The sequence below is a fragment of the Leptopilina boulardi genome, unplaced genomic scaffold (genome assembly GCF_019393585.1).
Source record: "Leptopilina boulardi isolate dan_hultmark-lab unplaced genomic scaffold, ZJU_Lbou_2.1 LbouV2_399, whole genome shotgun sequence".
NCBI classification, from domain to species: domain Eukaryota; kingdom Metazoa; phylum Arthropoda; class Insecta; order Hymenoptera; family Figitidae; genus Leptopilina; species Leptopilina boulardi.
The window spans coordinates 980,051-1,002,245 of NW_026137972.1; the positions used below are offsets into that span (position 1 = coordinate 980,051).

Consider the following 22,195-nt stretch of genomic DNA (forward strand, 5'->3'; position numbering starts at 1 on the left):
GATTATTCTGGGATTCTACAGTGCGCAATTTTGAGTCTAAAACAAAAACTCAAAATTTTTTAGAAAGATGATATCCTAAAGAATAGGTTATACCTATAAAATAGTTAAAAAGTTAAACAAATGACAAAATGGCGGCTTCTGTTTTAAAAAACTGCGTTTTTTGCCTTACTTTTTCATATTTTACCTCTTGTAAAAAATCTTTATTGCTAACAATTGTATATCATATTAAAGGTATAACCCCAGCAGAATTTAGTTACCTTCAATTAGTCGCAAATCCGAAGTTGATTGGTCAAATAGTTTAGACGCTACGATGCCCACCAATTTGAAAAATCTTGTTTCGAGAAAAACGCTTTTAAAGTTTTGGGAACATTTTTATGTGTAATATTTGTCTACTCTAAAAAAATCGATTCAATTTGCCTAAAATACGTTGGGGTCGCTGATTATGAATATGATGTCAGATTTTCAAAATTTAAAATGGCAGACAATTTATGACCTTAGCGGTACTCAGCTTCGGGTCGTCGGTGAGTTAAAGACGCTGTAGAAACGAAAATATTCTTCGGATCAAAAAATCGATTTACACATATATTCCACACATATATAGCTTTGAAAAAATGAAATAAAAAAATCGATTTTTTTTTACTCCCGCAATGGAGTAAAAGTAGTAGTTTTTATTCTCCTTAAATAATTAACCATCGTTTTGTAAATTCAATTCAAATAAGCAGATACAAAATGTCAAAAGAATTTTTAAAAAATTCATTGGATTTGCATATGAAACTCATTATATACTTAAGGGTTTTTCGGGGTCGCTGATTATGAACTTGACATTAGATATTTTGAAGATGTATTATATTTAATAATATATATATATTACGAGTAGCCTTGACTTTAAAGAAATAATCGTAAAATTCTTTTCTGTGAATGACTAACAGTTTTCATTCTTCCTGATCAATGAATACCATTTTCTAAAAAAAAAATTACTATTCATTCAATTCTCATCGATTTTCCATTCTTGAAAGAAGTATAAATATTTATTGTTCATTGTAAAAAAAAAACAATAAAAACGGATCAATAAATCCGTAATTTATTTTTATTGCTCTAAACAAGTGCCTTGTATTTATTTTAAATTATATATTATGTATAATTTATAAATAAAACATTTATTTTTGATTTCGTCACCAAACAAATAAAGAGCAAATTTTAAACCGATTAGTATATTATTAAATAAAAAAAATATTGTATATTAAGTTTATTTATTTAAAAAATAATAAAATATGGTTTTATCTCTTTTATTTAATTAAACAAGAATTTCAAATGATTTTCATAAAGTCTTTATTATTCTTTCTTTGCGAAAATGTATGTTTATCTTATGGCAGACTGTTAAAAGATAGAAAAGTACGCATATAAATTATTCTTTTTTACATATAGTAAATTGTTGTGTGTAAAGACGCGCCTATATCGTTATCGGAAAAACTTTTTAGGTTCATTGGCTTTTTGTTGTACAATTTTCTTCAATCATTTATGCACTATAGTCAATTGAATTTATCGTTTAAGCTTATTTCACAAAAAAAAATTTTTTGTTTTATTTAGCTAATCTACATGTAGAGTCATTGCGAATTTATCGAGTCCAAAATTCGGTTCCAAATACCTGTAGAATAATAAAATAATTTACATTACCGTAAATCGGGGCTATTCTACTCAGCAATGGGGCTATTATACACAGCGTCAATTTTTAATTAATAAAATATTTATATTGAAATGTTTAAAATTGACGATTGATGTAAATATTATTTGATGCTTTTTATTCACTGGGTAATTATACTCACTTCTTCAAATTAATTATTTTTCGAAAATTTTTTTTTGAAGAAGCTAAATAAGTGTATAGTGCATCTTTTTTATATATTTTTTTATCACAATACCAGACTATCTGCAAATAAGATTTTATATAGCTAAAGATGTAAAAAAAATATTAAGGATATTTTATAAATAAACAAACTTTACTGAGTAAAATAGCCCCAACGGATAGCCCCGCGGTTGGGGCTATTTTACTCAACATTTCAAGTTTTTATAAATCTGCAAAAAAATTTTAGTCGTCTAACTTACAGAATACTTTCAGACGGATTTCCACAACATAAGACAAGAGTAAAGTTTTTTTAAAATTTGAATTCTGAATTTTGTTGAAATAATTAAGTAGCTTTTTTGAGTATAATAGCCCCAAGTTAATGGTATTATTTTTTTAGGTGACTTTTTTTTAGATAATTTTTTTTTACTATAAAAGTGTTATGAACGGAGCTTTAGGGTCAAGCCACTTGCAGGTCACGTTTGTGGTCTATTCCCTTGTGCGTTCAAGCTTCCGGTATATGTAATATTCAGAATTATCTGAATAATGAAGTTGCGATATAGCAACAAAACGGATTCTGCCTGTAGGCATATAGAATATCACGTGTTCGCGTCTCTCTATATAAGCATCGGCTGCTACTATCTCTTGCAGTTGCACTCGATTTTCATGTGCATATGACAGTTTCATTTGTCCCGATAGGAAAACAGGAAAAAAAAAAAGTAGTAACAATTTTTTTCCCAAAGTAAATGAATATTTAAATTTTCAATTGTGTTTGTGTTCCATCAAAACGCTCGTTCATGAGAAAAATTTCATTATGTAATCAATTTTTTTTCTTTTGCTTCCTCGTGGAGGAAGCTATGTAGTCCTTTCGTTTATAAACTTTTTAAAAATGGTGAAAACAAATTTTCCTCTATATAGAAACATGTTATATGAGATCCTGATCAATTGTCCGGATGTATGTATGTGTGTGTGTATGTGTGTGTGTGTGTGTGTGTGTATGTGTGTGTGGATCGTTTTTGTGAACACGATATCTTTAACAGGTTTTAATGGATTTGGATAAAATTTGGTAGGCTTATTTAACTCATTAATCTCTCAAAAATGACGAGAGGATTTTTAAAAATACCCCAAAAAAAAAATTTTATCGTCTTTTTTCCAAAAATTTTTTTTTAATTGAAAAAATTTTTAAATCGAAAAATTTAAGGTAATATATAATATAATCGTCTTCTTTATGTCAAGATGAATCGATTGATATATATAAAGTATAGATTTGATTGAAATTTAAAGAATTAAAGAAAGTTAAAAAATCAAAAATTCTCATTTTAGCTAAAAAATGAGGTGTTTATTTAAATTCATGTTTATATATGAAATAATTTTATTCCCTGCATTGAAACGAATTGGTTGGTATATATAAAGTATAGATTTGATTTAAAATTTGAGAATTAATAAAAATTGAAAAATCGAAAATTCATATTTTAGCTAAAAAATTTTGTGTTTTTTTAAAATTCAAGTTGATGAATAAAATAATTGTATTCCTTGCATTAAAACGAATCGATTCGTATATATAAAGTTTATGTTACACTCAAAATTAATTAAAATTTTCTTTATTTTTCAAAAAATTTAATTAATTTAAAACATTTTTAATTCGAAAGTTTTTAAATCAATCAATTGAATTGGACAAATTCATTGCTTCCTTCACGAGGAAGCGAATTTTTTGCTTCACATAATGAGGAAGCATAATGTTTATGAAATAAACATAAAGGACCCCCTTCTTGTTTTCTCTATTTTAAGTATAAAAAAGTTTTATTTTTTAAAAGTATTATTTAAAAAACAAATTTTAAAATATCCGAAAAATATATAAAAAAAAATTATATCAGTGAGGATTCGAACCCGATACGTTTTCATTTACAGTCGCGTTCTATACACTTGAAGCCAATGTGAAATTTTTTTTTCAAAGACACTTTTAATGATTATTTTTAATTATTTCGTTTTTAGGAGAGAATAAAGTGTTACGCAAGATTTAAAATATAAGGACGCTTCACACGGCAAAGGAACTTTCGGAAAATGTTTAGTAAAATTTTATTTTTAGACGTGCGGCAAAGGGAATCGAGAAAATTCGCCTCTTCTTTTCATTGATGCTGGCGTCAGAATATTCGTTGACGTAGTTCTGGATCGTTGCCAACAAGACACGTCGAGATTGTGTAGTAAAGACGCGCCATCGACTCAAACTTTAATGGCCCTCCTCCCACCCCTCTCTGTTCGTTTTGCCGAATCCATAGAAAAATCTTTCAGATAAACTCGAATTTTCAATTGAGTAATACAAATTATTTTTAAAGAAATTGAAAATTTTGTTTCAATTTAAAAATAATAATATCCAAATTGTTAATTAATTTAAATACAAAATGTTACTAAGTAAAATTTTGCCCGATTTAAATTAATAAAAAGCTATTAAATGAAAAGAAAAAAAAAATAGGTGCTGGGAATCGAACCCCTAATACATTGTATTAGATGCCAGCTGGGTGTCTTACCAACTGAGCTATTCGGAAATTTCCATTTTTTAAAATTAATTTTTATTAAACATAATAATAAATATAATAATAATAATAATATTTATTTTATATAATTAAACCGCTGTTTTTTTTTGATTAAATGAAAATATATTTCTAAATTTTCAATGAAAAAAATTTTTTTTTGTATTCAATATGAAAAATATTGGAGTTAAAGTGTAGGAAAACATTTGTGATTCTGGAAAGTATTGATCTCGTGGACCGTTGAATCTATATAGCTACTCTTAATTTCAACAGACATTCTCTATGCTCGCTGATCCACAAATCGTGTCCATTGCGGCGCTCGCACGTGCTGAACAGCGATAGTGCCATCGACGTTTTGGCACGATACGCACTAAAAGCTTTTTTTTTTTTTTTTGGATAAGCCAGGTAAAACCTATTTCAGTTATTTTCGAAATATGATTCACTTCGTTTATTTATAAAATTTTATTTTTTTTTCCATTATTATTTTCCTATTATTATTTTATATTTTTAATAAAATGATGTTTTTAAAATCAATTTTGTGAATTAGGGGAAAAAAAATTCAATTACGACGGGAATCGAACCTTCAATTCGGTTTAAAAAAAAAAAATTCGCCGCTATCTCCAGGATTGTACTAACTATGTCAAAAACATTGATTAAAGACAAACATAACCTTAAAATCAAGGTCATAAGGCAAGAACAGGTTAACGACAAACATAACCTTTAAAATCAAGGTCATATATCAAGAACAGGTTAAAGATGAACATAACCTAAAATTTAAGATCCAGACCTCGGATTATACAACTTTTTCTGACTTTTTTCGACTTATTTCAATAAAATCTGACTTTTTCGAATTATTTTTTTTTTAATTTAATAAAATCTTTTGAAGGCCGTGAATATGGAATATAACCGTCATTGATTAAGAGCGTGTATATAGTTGCAAGTCTATATTACCGTCATTTTTTCATAACGTGAATATAGCTCCAAATTATATGTTCGACAAACATAATCTCAAAATTAAAGGCCAAAGGTCAAACATAACTTTAAAAATCCAGGGTAAAAGTCAAATATAACCTCAAAATTGAAGGCCAAAGGTCAAACCTAATCTTAAAATTCAAGGGTAAAAGTCAAACATAACTTCAAAATTGAAGGTTATAGGTCAAGGGACCGTTTGAGGCTATGTTCGACAAACATAACCTCAAAATTAAAAATTATATGACATAACACAACATAACCTCAAAATTGCAGGTCATAAGTTAAAATAAATAAAGCCACTTAGGACCTGTGATGTATAAAAGATTTCACCGCCGTCGTAACTGATTTAAAAAGTTTTAATCACGTGAATATAGCCGTAAGTTCATAAAACTGTCACTGATTACTAACGTGAATATAGCTAAAAGTCTTATATGACCGTCAGTGATTAGTGACATGAATATAGTCGCAATTCTATATTACAGTCATTGTTTAATATCATGAATATAGCTGCAAGTCTTTATGACAGTTAAAACACGAACGAAAATTCAACATGTAAGCGAGTTGTTGTAATTTATAAATTATAAATACGAATTTTTAAAATAAAAAATAAAAATTCTATAGAAATTATTATTTGTCAAGTATACAATAATAACTTTCGAAATGATTGAATAACAGTATAGAAAAATAAACGAAGAAGAGAAAGCGGCGGTGAACTTTCTAAAAATTTTATTGTGGAATCGATTGAGTTCTAAAATTGAAATTCGTCCAGATGGCCACGACGTGTTCATTGGATATATAAAAAAAAAGAAGAAGCAGCAAAAGAAGATCGATTGTTCATAGGTGCTAAATATGTGCTGAAACAGACATATATCTGTCAATATAGAGAGGTAGCCGGCAGCTTGGTCGCGAAAATATTTTCATTATAAATAGCGTCGACCGGTGTCCTGTTTATTTTTACAGACGTACTAGCCAATCGTCGCTTTCGCCTATCTATGTATTTTCTGCATTACAACTAAAAATTAAATGGATTTTTTCATCTGTCAAATTGATTTTTAAAAAAGAATTCTCGTATTTTTATTTTTAAATAATAATTTTTTTTTTTTTTTGAGGACCCATCTCTCTAAAATTGAGAACTTTCAAAATTATTGTTCGAATCAGAAAATTATTCGTATTATAAGTATTTTCGAAAACTATGTGGCACTTTGAAAAATCCAATATGGCGGCTGCAACATAACCTATAAATGCATCTAAATCCTTGAAAAGGGTCATAAAAATGAATCTGGCGAAAGAAACACCGCTGTATTAATGTCAAAATTAGCATTGAGTAATATATTTTATATGCGAGAACTATAAATTTCAAAAATTCAAAATGGCGGATCCAACATGGCTGACATTTTTTTAAAAAATTCAATGGATTCGCTTGAAACTTGTTACTCGGAGGTTTTTGGGGTCACTGATTACGAATGTGAAGTCGGATTTTGAAAATTCAAAATGGCGGATCCTATATGACGACCAAATAATTTTCAAATTTACATGATTTTTTTTAAAACCTTGTTATTTTGGGGGTTTTGAAGCCTCAAGTAAGTAAAACCCAAAAAAAAAAATTTTTAATCAGATAAATTTAAAAATAATATGGTCGTCATATGGGATCCGCCATTTTGAATTTTCAAAATTTGACTTCAGATTCGTGATCATCGACCCCAAAAACCCCCGAGTAACAAGTTTCAAGCAAATCCATTGAATTTTTAAAAATATGTCCGCCATTTTGAATTTTCAAAATTTCAAAAATCTGACTTCAGATTCGTAATCAGCGAGCTTAAAAACATAATAGTGACCGCAGTTATTCAACTAATTGCAATGACTTTCTCAAGATAATTAATACATTTGTTTGATGAGTTAGTAAAAAAATTTTGAAAATATTGTCACAGTAGGGACGCCATTTTGAATTTCCTAAACTTATTATTTATTTTTTTAAATTCGCAATATTTAATGATTTATTTGAAATTGTCAGCAATCGAAGTAATCAAAAACACTTTAATTGATAAATTAACTCGTCATGTGGATATTTAGTCTTCGGGCGTGTGCTGCTTTTGAACGACAGCCAAAGAGATTAGAGAAAAATATTTCTACACCGGAACTAGTCATTGCGCGTAGATGAAAACATACATAGTCTCAAAATTTTAGAAATATCAAACCAGAAAAGCAAATAGAATATAAATTTTGAAAAATCTATTTGACGAGAGTTCAAAGTCAATTTTTGTAAATGAAATCCGCATTTTTTGAAAAAAAAAACAAAAATTCAGAGCTGGGTTATATTTTTAAATTCTAAAAGGATTTTGCAAGTAAAGTCAACTGAATTGATGGAAAATTACCCTTTCATTTGACAGAAGCGAATCCCTTAAGATGAATTCGATCTGTCGCGCTTATCCTTTGACCCATTTTCAACAAAAATAGGTCACTCAGTTCACCAACCCTTCCTTCGACGTTTCCCGTATACTTAATGTTTTTATGTAAAATAGTTTTTGTTTCGTTATTTTCCTTTTTTTCCAATTATCTATTAACAGATAGAGGTACAATTTTCCCAGGTCTCGGATCATACGATTTTTTCGAGTTATTTAAATAAAATGAGATTTTTTTTTTTACAAAATACGTCTTTTTTATATTTTTTGCACCTTAAAGTCGATCCGAGGCCTGTTTTTCCGAAAAAATATAATAGAAATTGCAAATATTTTTAAAATTTCGTATTGGTATTACACAAAAAGCATTTAGATGAAAAAAAATTCAAAAGGTAGGGAAAAAAAATTTTTTTTTTTTTAGAAATTCATTTGGCAGTAAGCCAAAATCTTTGCGCGCCAATGGCTCATAATTATTATGTCCGAAGAAGATGGTTTTATCTTTGTGCGTGTACACACAAGTGTCTCAAGTGCACGTTTCTGTAGCTATGAACTTCGTATATATATATAGCGGAGTGCGGGAATGATGATGAAGGAGTGTGTCGTCGAACTGTCAAGGGACGCATGCGCGTCTCTCACTTTCGACGCGTGTGACGTCATTGCCCGTAAATTGTTGAGAAAATGTCGCTCGAAAAATGCCAGGGACATTTTTCATGATTATTAATGTATATCTCTCAATACAAGGTTATAATAATTTTCCTTCCTTTAAATCTTCTTTTTTTTGTTAAATTTGGAAAAATCGATTTTTGATCTGATAAATCAATACCTTTACAAAAATTTTGATATTCTGTTTTTTCCAAGGATTATGAAAAGAAAATTAATTAATTCGAAAGAAGGATTTATTTTTTTTGTTGTAAGTCGATTGAATTTCGTGAAGAAGAAACGCGTGTGTATCTCAAGGTTAAAGAGAGTTGATATACCCGGAAATCCGTATTCGGAGGTTTTAACACGTCGACGGTCGACGATGCGTCCGTCCAGGGAGAGTAGGTCGTTTCCATGGCAACTGGGGTGCATCGTAACACCCTCCCCCCCTCCCTCCTCTTTGCGCTCACGAAGAGCAGCACATCCCTAAACTAACCTCCTCATCCTTCCCACTCCTTTTATTTTGCTTCCTACAATCCACTCTGCCCTCCCCCCCCCTCTTTTATTCTCTCATACTACCTATCTTTTTGCGCTTCACCCCTCTCCACCCTTCTCTTTTCCTCGTCCATTTTATCCTTCTCCTCCTCCCTATTTCCCATCCCGGATACATCCCTTTCCATCTTCCCTCTCTACCGATAGCAATCACCAGAAGCTCCTGCGGATTCTCCTGCGCTCTCTATGGAGCCACATTGGGTCATCCTGCTTTTTCGGGCAATCTAGATTTTGTGAAATTAGAATTTTGAAAACTCTTCTTTTTCTTCTTCTTCTTCTTTGTTCCTTAACTCTCGCGATTTTACAATCTTAGACAACGTTTTGCGATAATCACAATCCAGGGTGTCTAACAGGCAGCGGAAATTTTAGGGAAAAATCATGGAATTTATTTTTATCTGGAAAAGTCATGGAAATTTCTGGAAATTTAAAACAGATAATAAAAATTAATGTAAAAACGACGCCATTTTAATTTTTGCTCTAGTTTTACGTTAAAAAAGAGCAGAAATTAAAATGACATCGTTTATGCTTTATTTTTTAGTACAACTATAGGGCAGAAATTAAAATGGCGCCGTTTTTGCTTTAATTTTTCCAAAAAACTAGAGCAGAAATTAATGTGACGCCAAATTAAAACGGTGCCATTTTAAAAATCTGCCCTATTTTTACGAAAAACTAGAGCAGAAATTAAAATGGCGCTGTTTTTTCTCTATTTCTACAAAAAAAAACTAGAGCAGCAATTAAGTTGGCACCTTTGCAATTTAGCGCTATTTTAATTTTGTGCTCTATAGTTTTTCGTAAAAATACACGGAAAAAAAAGGAAATGATTACAGATGCTAAGTGATTTTTTTCTATAGGATCTATCAAAATTAGTAACCACAGCTAAATTTTTTGCTAAGACAACGAAAAAGTTTGCTGTGATAAACAATATCAGTCTTAATTTTTAAAAATTTACTATCACAGCAAACTTTTTTGATCCCAAAAGCAAATTTATTCGCTGTCCCTATATTAGCTATCGTAATTTGATGTGACAGCAACCAGTTCGCTGCTACAGCAAACATTTTCTATATGCGTGTAGGGCAGAAATTCTAATAGCGCCGTTTTTGCTCTATTCAATAGTAAAACTAGAGCAGAAATTAAAATGGCTCCAAATTATAATGGTCTCATTTTAATTTCTGCTTTAGCTTTTTGTAGAAATAGAGAAAAAACTACGCCATTTCAACTACTGCTCTAGTTTTTCGTAAAAATAGGAAAGAAATTAAAATGGCGCCTTTTTCTGCTTTATTTTTCAGTAAAACTAGAGCAGAAATTAAAATGGCACCTTTGTAATTATAATTGTAATTAAAATGGCACAGTTCAAAATTTGGCGCCACTTTAATTTCTGCTGTAGTGTTTCTTAAAAATAGGACAGAAATTAAAATGGCGACAAATTCTAACGGGGCCATTTTAATTTCTACTGGTATTTTTTTTTGTAGAAATAGACCGAAAACCGCGCCATTTTAATTAATGCTTTAGTTTTTCGTAAAAATAGAACAGAAATAAAAATGGTGCCGTTTGTGCTCTACTCTTTAGTAAAACTAGAGCAGAAATTAAAATGGCGTCAAATTTTAACAGTCTTATTTTAATTTCTGCTCTAGTTTTTTGGAGAAATTAAGAAAAAACAGCGCCATTTTAATTACTTTTCTAGTTTTTTGTAAAATCAGAATAAAAACGACGCCATTTTAATTTCTGTTCAATTTTGTCATAAAAATAGGACAGAAATTGAAATGGCGCTTTTTTTGCTATATTTTTTGGTACAACTAAAGTAGAAATTAAAATGGCACCTTTGTAATTTGGCGCCATTTTAATTTCTGTCCTATTTTTACGAAATACTACCGCAGAAATTAAAGTGGCGCCAAATTGCAACTGTGCACTTTTAATTTCTGCTTTTTTTTTTACTAAAAAAATAGATCAAAAACGGCGTCTTTTTAATTTATGTCCTATTCTTACGAAATACTGGGACACAAATTATAATGGCGCCAAATTACAAAGGTGCCATTATAATTTCTGCTCTAGTTTTACTAAAAAATGGCGCTTTTTTGCTCTTTTTTTCGTAAAATTAAAGTAGAAATTAAAATGGCACCTATATAATTTGGCGCCATTTTAATTTGTGCTCCAGTATTTTGTAAAAATAGTACAGAAATTAAAATGGCGCCAATTCTAACAGTGCCATTTTAATTTCTGATTTTGTTTTTTGTAGAAATAGAGCAAAAACGGCGTCTTTTTAATTTATGTCCTATTTTTACGAAATACTGGGGCACAAATTATAATGTCGCCAAATTACAGAGGGGCCATTATAATTTCTGCTCTAGTTTTACTGATAAATGGCGCTTTTTTGCTCTTTTTTTCGTAAAACTAAAGTAGAAATTAAAATGGCACCTATATAATTTGGCGCCATTTTAATTTGTGCTCCAGTATTTTGTAAAAATAGTACGGAAATTAAAAAGTGCGCCAATTCTAACAGTGCCATTTTAATTTCTGATCTTGTTTTTTGTAGAAAATAGAGCAAAAACGGCGACTTTTTAATTTCTGTTCTATAGTTTTTCGTAGAAATAGGGCAAAAATTAAAATGGCGCCGTTTCTGCTCTAGTTTTTAGTAAAAATAGGACAGAAATTAAACCTACTTCTAAGGTAAATTTTAACTCTGAATTCGAATCAGCAATCCTTCTTTTATTTTTGCCAAATTAGTATGGTTTTCCCCACTAAATTTAGTGGTGTTTTGAGTCTTTAGTAGGAATTTTAGGAGGACAAATTCTTTAATGGGAACCTTTAGTAAGTTTTTATTTACAATTATTTAGTGGTTTTTTTTAGGATTTCTTTGGAATTGACTCGAATAATAAATTTTACAATGTTAAAATTATTTAATTGCGTGCAAATTCTTGAAAAAGAAGTTAATGCCAAAGTCATTAGTATTTCAGATGTACTTTTTGTGGAATGATTTATTACTGAAGTTGAATATATATATACTATGTTTATTTAAGGAGGAATGGTGCACGTTAACATAACCTCAAAAACTAAGAAATTATTTTTTTTTTAACAATTTAACGCAAACAAAATTATGATTGAAATTAATTGCAACCAATTTTAGAATTTATCCATTTTGCAGAATAAACCGATGTTGATTCAAAATCTTTTTTTTAAATAATTATTTGTTTTAACATTTTTTTTGTTTTCTTTCAGCTCAGACAAAAATCACGCAGTTTTTATCTAATTTTAATAAACAATGGCTTATCACGGAAAATTAAAAGGCATTAAAATAAGCTGCAACACTTATTATTTTAATCCAATTTTGCTTATTTTAATACCAAAATGGATTAAAATAAGCAAAATTGGATTAAAATAATAAGCATTGCAACTTATTTTAATGCCTTTTAATTTTCTGTGATTTTATTCAGTGAAACCTACTCTACAATCGCTTATATTTTAATATTTTTTAAAAGAAAGTTGTAAAAAAATTATTTACTAAATAAAATTTCAATTGTTTATAAATTTTTAACAACTTACTTTTATAACAATACTAAAGGTCGATTTATCACTATTTTCTTGATCTACTTATCGATCGCATAAAAATATCTCACTTTTATAGTAACTAAATTTTTAATCAGAAATTTAATGATTATAGAATGGATTACAAATCCGCTGCTCTTAATTCCTGATTGATGGATAATAATTAAAACAACAGAGAAATAAGACAATAAAAAAACATATCCTGATTTTTATTTTAACTAATTTATCATTTTGAATAATATTTTTCTGCTAAAATAAAAGATATATATATGGTGAAAGTCGGGTATTTAAGGGACACCTTGTATTATTCCAGGGCATACGGGGGTGCACGACCTAGTTCCGCTTGCGCGTGTTATATAGGTCATAGACACCATTCGTTGATCCAGAAAGGAACATTACAATGCGAATTATGTCGAGCAACACACATTCCCTTCTGCAATAACCTCTCAGATTTATTGTCACGAATAATGGAAATGATTTTCATCACACCTCCACAGTGAAACACTGAAAATGCATTTTTGGGGAGAAAGGAAATTACACCGTTAGATTCAAATTATACTTTTTAAGAGTACAAAAATGAGTACAGTGTTTGTTTATCAGTTAAGTTTGTCTCGTTTGTTCATTTTTTTAGTTACCTATGGCAAAAAAAGATTATTAAGTAAATGCCTTTGGGAATCGGATGAGTTTTTAAGAATGCGGATTGATAATTGACAATTCCAATTGGAATGCGATTTGAATAGGAGTTCGTGTTTTAATAATTAATTTCCCATTAATAAGAAATTTATTACATTTATTTTGATAATTATGCGTACAAGATCGAAAATTTTTAAGTTTTGTCACATAATTTAGAAATTTTAAATAATTAAGCTACTTAAATAATATATAATAATTTCAGAAAATAAATAAAAATAATAATTTTGATGGTAAATTAAATATTGACTATTGAAATTATTATTTGAATTTTTTTTTCAAGTAATTTTGTTGAAGGACATCATTTTGTTAACTTTGGAATGTCGAATAAAGTGAATATACGAGTTTCGCGTTTTATGTGCTCTGAGATACGAGCAACGATTGACGAAGTGGAAAGATTTCGGAGTGCGGCGGATATATCGATTATTTAAATGCACAGATGTACAGATAAATGGCATTTATACAGAGCTTCAAAATGAAATATATAATAGGTTCTTTAGAGATATTTTTACTGTAACGATCATTTTATTCATTCCTAACTTGAGATTTTTAGGTTTATACATTTTTTCAAAAAAAAAATATATAATAACTTTAAACATACACTTAAATCTTATACCTCTACAATACACAAATTTTTATTATTCAATTCATCATTTAATTTTTAATAAATTATTTAATTATTCATTCAAGGAAAAATTTAGATTAATAATTAAAAAAAAAATTTTAATTTTATAATTTTAGGTAAGGATTGAATTAACTCGAAATTTTACGAGGACGCAATTTAGTTTTTTTATCTTTAAAAAAGTAGTGGAAGGTAAATTGATATTTTTAGTAAAAATTCCAAAAATTTACTGAATTCTATAAAAAATAATGAATTTAATATATTTGAAATTTTATAATTTTATAACCAAGTGAATGGAACACGAATTGGTTTCGTAATTTCTTCAATTTTAGCTGAAATAGTTTTTAACGACGTAGAATATGTTTCATTCTTAATGATATAGGTATTGAATTATTTTACTCTTTAGACATTCAATTTTATATGTTTACCCAAAGAAAAAAAAAATTATGAAATAGTAAATAAATTTAATAATATAGTGAAAAACAAATTTGAACTTCACTTTTGAAATACCATTTATGTATAAATAATTTAGATGGTTTATTAATAAAAACAGAATCAGGTCAAATAATTAGTAAATTGTATAAAAAAATCAACATATTCTGGTGGATTTCTTAATTTTTTTATCTTGTCTTCCAAGACAACAAAAAATAGTCTTAATAAAGAATTTAGCAGACTGAGCTGTTTTAAAATTCTCTCATTTAATGTTTTTTGAAGAAAATTTTTTTCTGATTATAAAAAAACTCATTTTTGCATTTATTAAAACTTTATTACACAGGATGACTTTAACATCTCAATTTTATTTGTAAACGTAACACTACAATGAAAAAGAAAGAATTACTTGGATCAAATAAAAATTACTTGGATTGAATAAAAAAATTACTTGATCCAAGTAAATAATTTACTTGTCTATTATCCAGTAAATATGTAGTTGAAACAAATAAATATTTACTAGATCTATTTTAATTTATCGTATTAAATACTACGTTATTTGTATATTAAATAATTTAGTTTAGTTGAATCAATAAATTATTGATTATTATTGATAATTTCTAATTGGTCAATTTAAAAATTTGCGCCGAAATCTTTCTTGTTTTTTCGGACATTTTCAATTTCGGACAAATAAAAATTCGAACAAATGAATAATTCGGATAAATTAGAATTTTTTTTTAAAATAAAAAGTTGGATAAAGAGAATTTTTGTAAAATAAAAATTCCGTTAAATAGAAAATTTGGTAACTAAAAATACTAAGTAAAAATTTGTTTAATAAAAAATTCTCTCAAATGCTAATTCGAAAAATGCAAAATTCGCCTAAAAAATAATAATATCTAATAAAATTCTTTAATATTAAAATTCTAAACAATGACTTTTTATGGGATGATCATTAATCAGTATTTTCATTATAAAGAATTTTATTAGATATAATTATTTTTTAAACGAATTTTCATTTTTTGAATTAGCATTTAATAGAATTTCTTCTTATACAAATTTTTAATTAACAACATTTTTTTAGCTACCGAATTTTTGTTTGGCTGAATTTTTATTTTACAATTTTTTTTTTGATGTGACTTTTTATTTATGCGAATTTTAATTTAACAGAATTTTCATTCAATCGAATTTTATGTGATTCGAATTTTTAAATGACAGAAATTCTAATTCACTGAATTTTAATTTTTCCGAATTTTTTTTGTCCGAAATTACAAATGGCCGAACAAACAATCGACAGAAAGATATTTCGGCGCGATTTTTAAAATTGACCAATCACGATTTTCTTGATAATTTCTAATTGGTCAATTTTAAAAATTGCGCCAAAATCATTCTGTCGATTGTTTGTTCGGACATTTGTAACTTCGGTCAAATAAAAATTCGTAGAATTAAAATTCAAACAATTTTTAATTCAGTGAATTGGAATTTAAAATTTCGAATCACATAAAATTCGAATGGATGAGAATTCTGCTAAATTAAAATTCTTTTAAATAAAAAGTCATGTAAAGAAAAGGACTGTAAAACAAAAAATTCAGCTAAACAAAAATTCGATAGCTAAAAATTTTGTTAAATAAAAATTCGTATAAATAAAATTCCGTCAAATGCTAATTCGAAAATTGATAATTTGTCTAAAAAAAATAATTAATATGTTTAAAAAAAAAATGCCCTCTTCTATTTTTAATGGAAAAAAAAATCGATGTAGAATTTGTCCTTGAAAGTTTAATGACAATGAAAAACAGAGGGGGAGGATCAATATAAAAAAAAAAAGAAAAAAAAAGTTTAGAATTTTGAATTACGCTTGTTTTCTGCCTTTTGTTTCTGAATTTCGATGAAATTTCGGAGAAAAACTCTTAGACACCCGTTAGTGAGATGTTATACCTCATGGGGTAGATCACGCATCGTGCGCACGCGTCTTTCTCATCAGCGTACGAACTCCCCGCGATTAGGATCCGTCGAGTTTTAGTCTTTCCTTTAAGCTTCTTCGGGTAGGTCGTGCGTGTATATGTGTTTGCTCAAAATTTCAAAAAATAAAAATAAAAAATAAATAAATAAAAACACCAAAATGCCTCGCGTTTTGCTTTGTCCATTTTTCAAAGCGAAACTTGACATGATGATTTACAATCGAATAGTCTCATAGAATTTGTGCGAGATTTTTTTTTGAAATCTACGGTTGTGATTTTCATCTCTCTCTCTCTCTCTTTTTTTTTAATCAAGAACCGCGAACGCTTAGCGCTCAACGAATTGCTTTCAAACAAAAAAATATGCTTAGAGTTTTAAATATGTAGGTGTAATTTTAAAAAAGGAGATTTTTTTTATATAATTAAGTCAATTTTAATTAAATTTTTGTTTTGAAGACAATTTTTAAACATCGGAAATAATTCTCATTAGAAAATTCAAATTGTATATAAAATAATAATTTTAATTTAATTATTTACAAAATAAAATTTTCTATATGAAATATATTGTTTAATCTAATTAAACAATCCATTTTTAATCATTTTTAATCTATTTTTCAACAATATTCTCTATTGAAATGTATTTAAATTGATTTTTTACTTTCGGCAACGCGCGCGCTCAACGCTTCAGCCGAACTTTACGGCGACAATTTAATTGCATATTTTTTTCGTCTCCAAAGAGCTTATTACTTTTTTTTTTTTTTTTTTTAATTTTTTTCGGATTTCCGGATTTTAAAAATTAACTGGAATTATAAATTTGGAAAAAAATTCCGAAAACAATTTTTTTTTTTTGAAAATAAAAAAAAATCGGGTTGTAAAAAATAATTTTTTTTTCAAAAATTCATATAATTTTAATTGAAATTTAGGTTAATTCTCAGTGTTTTTGATGTGAGAACAATATTGCGGCGCATTATTCGCAACTTTTTACCATTCCAGCTTGAAAGAGTGCATCGGAGAGACGTGAAATTTCTTTTTAATTTTCTACTACCGTCAATGCTCATTAATTAAATAAAATAAAAAAAAAAAAAAAAAAATTATGGTGTGATTCAAATTCGAAATTAAATAAAGTTCCTAATTGAACTATAGTGCGTAAATAAAATTAATTTTCTATTAAGGATTAAAAAAATATGTTATTAAGGGTTCCCTCGCTTTGATAACTTAAAAAAAAAAAAATGGAGACCAATACTTTTTGCAATTGGAGGTTTGTTTCTTTATTTTTCCAACTATTTACTTCTTTGTAATGTTTCTTTTTTTTTTTTTTATAAAAAAAGATAATATTTTAATTTTTAACGAACAACTTATTTCTAGCATAGAAATTGAAATAGAAAATTAATTTTTTTTTTCTCTAAAGAAATAAATTAAAAATTTGCTTTTAAATTAACGTTTTTAAAATATTATAACAAAAACACTTATTTTAGCATAGAAATTATTTTTAAAAAAAATTAATTTTAATTGCCTAGTTAAATGGTTTTTTTAAAATTTTTTTTTCGGTAATTAAATTCGGTTGGAATTAATAATATATTAATTGGTTAGAGTGAATCAGAGGCTTTATTAATTTGCTTGCAGAATAATAGGCTGTTGGAAGGTGGCGGTGCAGTTTGGTTCCTAGTTGAGCTGTTTGAGCTGCATGTTTTTGTAAATTTCTTGTACTAACTTTGCACTCATTTGAACTTCACCGCATTGCCGAGTCCTGCACTATAATCCATGACACATTTAACACATGGCCCGTCTGGAGAGTAAGTGTGTGTTATTCTTTTATTGCGCCAACTCGACGAGGAAAAAAAAAATTTTCAAAACTACTATTTTGCACTCGTTTATTTATTTTTTTTTGTTTTATAAAAGAAAATTATCCGCAATGAAAAAAAATCGGCACAAATATTATTATGGAGCACTTAATTCATAAGAGTAAAATCTTATTTGAAATTAAAAATTTTGAAAAGACAAATTCCAATTCACCGAATTATATTTTGCCCGAATTTTTATTTGTCCGAATTTTAATTTGTCCAAATTTTAGTTTGTCCGAATTTTAATTTGTCCAAATTTTAGTTTGTCCGAATTTTAATTCGTCCAAATTTTAGTTTGTCCGAATTTTTATTTGTCCGAAATTACAAATGGTCGAACAAACAAATCAACAGAATAATTTTGGCGTAATTTTTCTGTCGATTGTTTTTTCGGCCGTTTGTAATTTCGGACAGATAAAAATTTAGCGTCGTAAAAATTCGTACAATTAAAAAATTAGTACAAATAAAAATTCGGAGAAACTAAAATTTGAACAAATTAAAATTTGTACAAATAAAAATTCGAACAAATTAAAATTCGATGAATATAGGAATTTCGGTCACATTAAAAAACCGAATCACATAAAATTCAATTGAATGAAAATTCGTTTAAAAAAATAATTATATCTAATAAAATGCTTTAAAATGAAAATACTAATTAATGATTATCCCATAAAAGTCATTGTTTAGAATTTTAATATTAAAGAATTTTATTAGATATAATTATTTTTTAGGCGAATTTTGCATTTTTCGAATTAGCATTTGAGAGAATTTTTTATTAAACAAATTTTTACTTAACAGAATTTTTAGGTACCAAATATTTAATATTTAATGGAATTTTTATTTTACAGAAATTCGCTTTATCCAATTTTTTATTTAAAAAAAAAATTCTAATTTATCCGAATTCTTCGTTTGTTTGATTTTTTTTTTGACCAAAATTAAAAATGTCCGAAAAAACAAGAAAGATTTCGGTGCAATTTTCAAAAATTGTCCAATTAGAAATTATCAAGAAAATCGTGATTGGGCGATTTTTGAAAATTGCGCCGAAATCTTTCTTGTTTTTTCGGTCATTTTCAATTTTGGACAAATAAAAATTCAGAGTTTTAAAAATCCGTAAAATTTAAAATTCGTACAAATAAAAATTCGGATTAATGAAAATTCGGCGAATTGCAATTTCTGTCAATGAAAAATAAATGACTATAAAATAAAAATTCTGCCAAATAAAAATTCGTTAGGGAAAAATTTTGTATAAAAACAAAATTTTGGCAAAATTTGTTTCGAAAATTGAAAATTCGTCGAAAAAAAATAATTATTTTTCATTTTAAAATACTTTAAAAGTTTAAAATAAAAATTCTAACTAATGATTTTTATGGGATATTCATACGCCCTAAAATCTACCACGAAATAAAATACTCATGCAAATTATACAATCGAATGGAACTTAAAATACTCCATTTGTTATTCTCCCTTTTAAAATATGAATAAAATCTCATTGAAAAAAATAGTATTCTCGTTTTAAGAGGACAATATGATATGGCTATCAGAAGGCAAATTTTCCTCTCAATATGAGTTTATTTTTTTCTATTGTTTAAAAATGTAATAATTTACATTAATTTGTACCTACTGAAAGGAAAAATATTTATCACTAAATTTTGTCAATAATTGAATAAATATATTGTAATTTTTTTTTAGGTACTTTATTTATTTAGAAAAAAATAAATATGAAAAAATAATTTAATTTTTTTTTTTTTGAATTTATTTAGAAAAAAGTAATGGAATTTATTTTTGTTTAATTAAAGAATTTTGATAATTGATTTTCTGTTTTTGATTTTTCAGTTCCAAGCATTGTGGTGCATAAGGGCAATAGGTCGCAGAGTCGACCGGAGAGTCCGACGGTGGTGGTGTGCGGAGGAGGAATGCCATCGTTGTCATCCTCGAAGCAGAGCCTCGTCGTCGGTGCCTCCGCGTCCTTTTCGAACACAGATTCGGATATGATAGACGGAAATGCAAATCCTCCTAATGAAACCACTTCGAATCCTCAACATCGATCGACACCTCCAGATAAAGATTCCGACAAAAATTTTCGCAATCGAGTAAGAAAATATATTTTGAAAAAAAAAAAATTATTTTCAAAATTCAACTTTATTTTTCATTTATGTAGAACTAAATTCATAACTAAATTAAGATTTGATGAATTTTTGAAAAACAATTTTTTGATATTAAAATTTGTTAATTTGAATTTTTTTTTTTGCTGAATGTGGAAAATTTATTTTTTCCAGTCTAACACAAAAGTGAAACTGTTAGTTAGAAGCCATGCGATGAGGGAGTCAACGTCACCACCCCGAGAGCCTCACAACGGCTCCTCGCCGAACAGTTTGTCACCAAATCCCAATTCCAAGCAACTCAACAATAACGAGCCAATGTTTAACAGCAATTTCTGTCCAAATCAGAATTCCAAGCAAATGCGAAATTCCGCCACTTCTCCCACTTGTCGCACTCCATCAAGAAATGGTAATTGTATTTTTTTTCAAATTTTTTCTTCCACTGATAATTATTTTTCTTTTTTTTTTTTAATTTCGAAAAATTAGTTTTAAATTATTGAAAATAATTAATTTTGCAAACAATTCTAGTTAATATATATATTTTTTTAATAATTTTTTTTATTTGCAGGTCCCTCTAGTCCCTCGCAAGTCCATTCCCCTAAAAATGGTGTATCCTCAACGAATGGCAAGGAGAATCAGAATCATCGATCAAAATCGAATAATTCAAAATGTAATAATTGCGTGAAAAACAATCAAAACGAAAGACCCGGTTTATTGCAAACGCCGATCTCGCCTTCAAAAACGAATCAGAGCGCACAACAGCATAACACGCAAAAAAGTGGTAATCAGACACAAAATAATCAGCACAAATCGGAGCAACGAAGGCCAAATACGCTCAATGTTTGCAATAATCAATGCTCGCAACAATGTGGAAATACATTATCAGTGAGTAGACCTGGCTCGAGGCATAAACTTAGGCATCAAAATTCATCGTCACAGGGAAGCTACGAGAGTGCTTCGCCTTCTCTTTCGCGAGGTTCGTATCATTCGGCAAATAATTATACGTTTCTTTTTTCTCAATTTGTATAATTTTTGCCTTTAAATTGAGGGCCTCCATGCAATAAGGGGACGAACGTGATTTTCGTTGTCTCCTTGCGCAGCCGGCCGCGCGCCGTCCGTGGGGACTTCTACTGGCGCGCTCGTCCCCTTATTGCATGGAGGCCCTCAATTCTTTTTTTTTAAAAACAAATCAGATGAGGCGCATGAAAAACATATAAAACCCAATTATCCGAAGGACCATTTGAACGAAAACCAGTTGTCCGAATTAAGTTTTGTCAGAATATTTTTTTGTCCGAAATGAGAATTGCCAGAATATTTATTTTTTCGATTTTACAATGAACATAAAATTTAATGTTTTGAAATAATTTTTGACCGAATTTTTATTTCTCAGAATCTAGATTCAGAAGAATATTTATTTTTTCGAATTTACGTTAATCCGAAAGTTTTTTTTTTACAAAAAGTCCGATTTTTATTTATACCGAATTACTGTCTAATCGAATTTTCAACAATTCGAAACAATGAATGACAGAAAATTTGTTTTTCCGAAATGTCATTAGACAGAATGTTTATTTTTCTGAAATAATATTGAACCGAAAAATTATTAAACAAAATTAATAAATGATAGAAAGTTTTTTAAATCGAATTACAAAATGACAGAAAGTTATTTAAATAGAAATAAGGTTTGTCAGAATTTTAATTAAACCGATTAATAATTTAACTAAATTTTCTTTTTTCCGAAATGACGTCTGTCAGAAAAGATTTTTAATAGAAAATACGTTTATCCGAATTTTCATTTGTCCGAAATAACGTTTTACAGAATATTTATTTGACTGTATTTAAAAATATTTTCTGTCATTCCTTGTTACGAATTGTTGAAAATAAATGAATAAAAATCGAATACTTCCACTTTTTGTAAAAAAAAACTTTCGGATTAACGTAAATTCGGAAAAATAAATATTCGTATGAATCTAGATTCTGAGAAATGAAAATTCGATCAAAAATGATTTCGGAACAGTAAATTTTATGTTCATTGTAAAATTGAAGAAATAAATATTCTGGCAATTTTTATTTCGGACAAAAAAAGATTCTGCTAAAACTTCAT

General features: G+C 28.0%; 1 protein-coding gene across 5 annotated transcripts in view; it reads left to right on the forward strand.

Annotated features, from left to right (window-relative positions):
- Positions 1–22,195, forward strand: part of LOC127289001 (R3H domain-containing protein 1) — a 55,820-nt gene that overhangs the window by 14,581 nt on the left and 19,044 nt on the right. For 2 of the 5 annotated variants that reach the window (XM_051316732.1, XM_051316736.1), the window contains exons 1-6: positions 16,236–16,428; positions 17,081–17,415; positions 17,781–17,950; positions 19,829–20,085; positions 20,272–20,503; positions 20,663–21,070. In XM_051316732.1, coding sequence (XP_051172689.1) covers positions 17,935–17,950; positions 19,829–20,085; positions 20,272–20,503; positions 20,663–21,070 — 913 coding nt within the window. In that variant the 5' untranslated portion in view covers positions 16,236–16,428; positions 17,081–17,415; positions 17,781–17,934. Of the gene's footprint in view, positions 1–16,235; positions 16,429–17,080; positions 17,416–17,780; positions 17,951–19,828; positions 20,086–20,271; positions 20,504–20,662; positions 21,071–22,195 lie in introns of those variants that run through there. The other 3 variants (XM_051316735.1, XM_051316733.1, XM_051316737.1) reach the window with 3 other exon arrangements.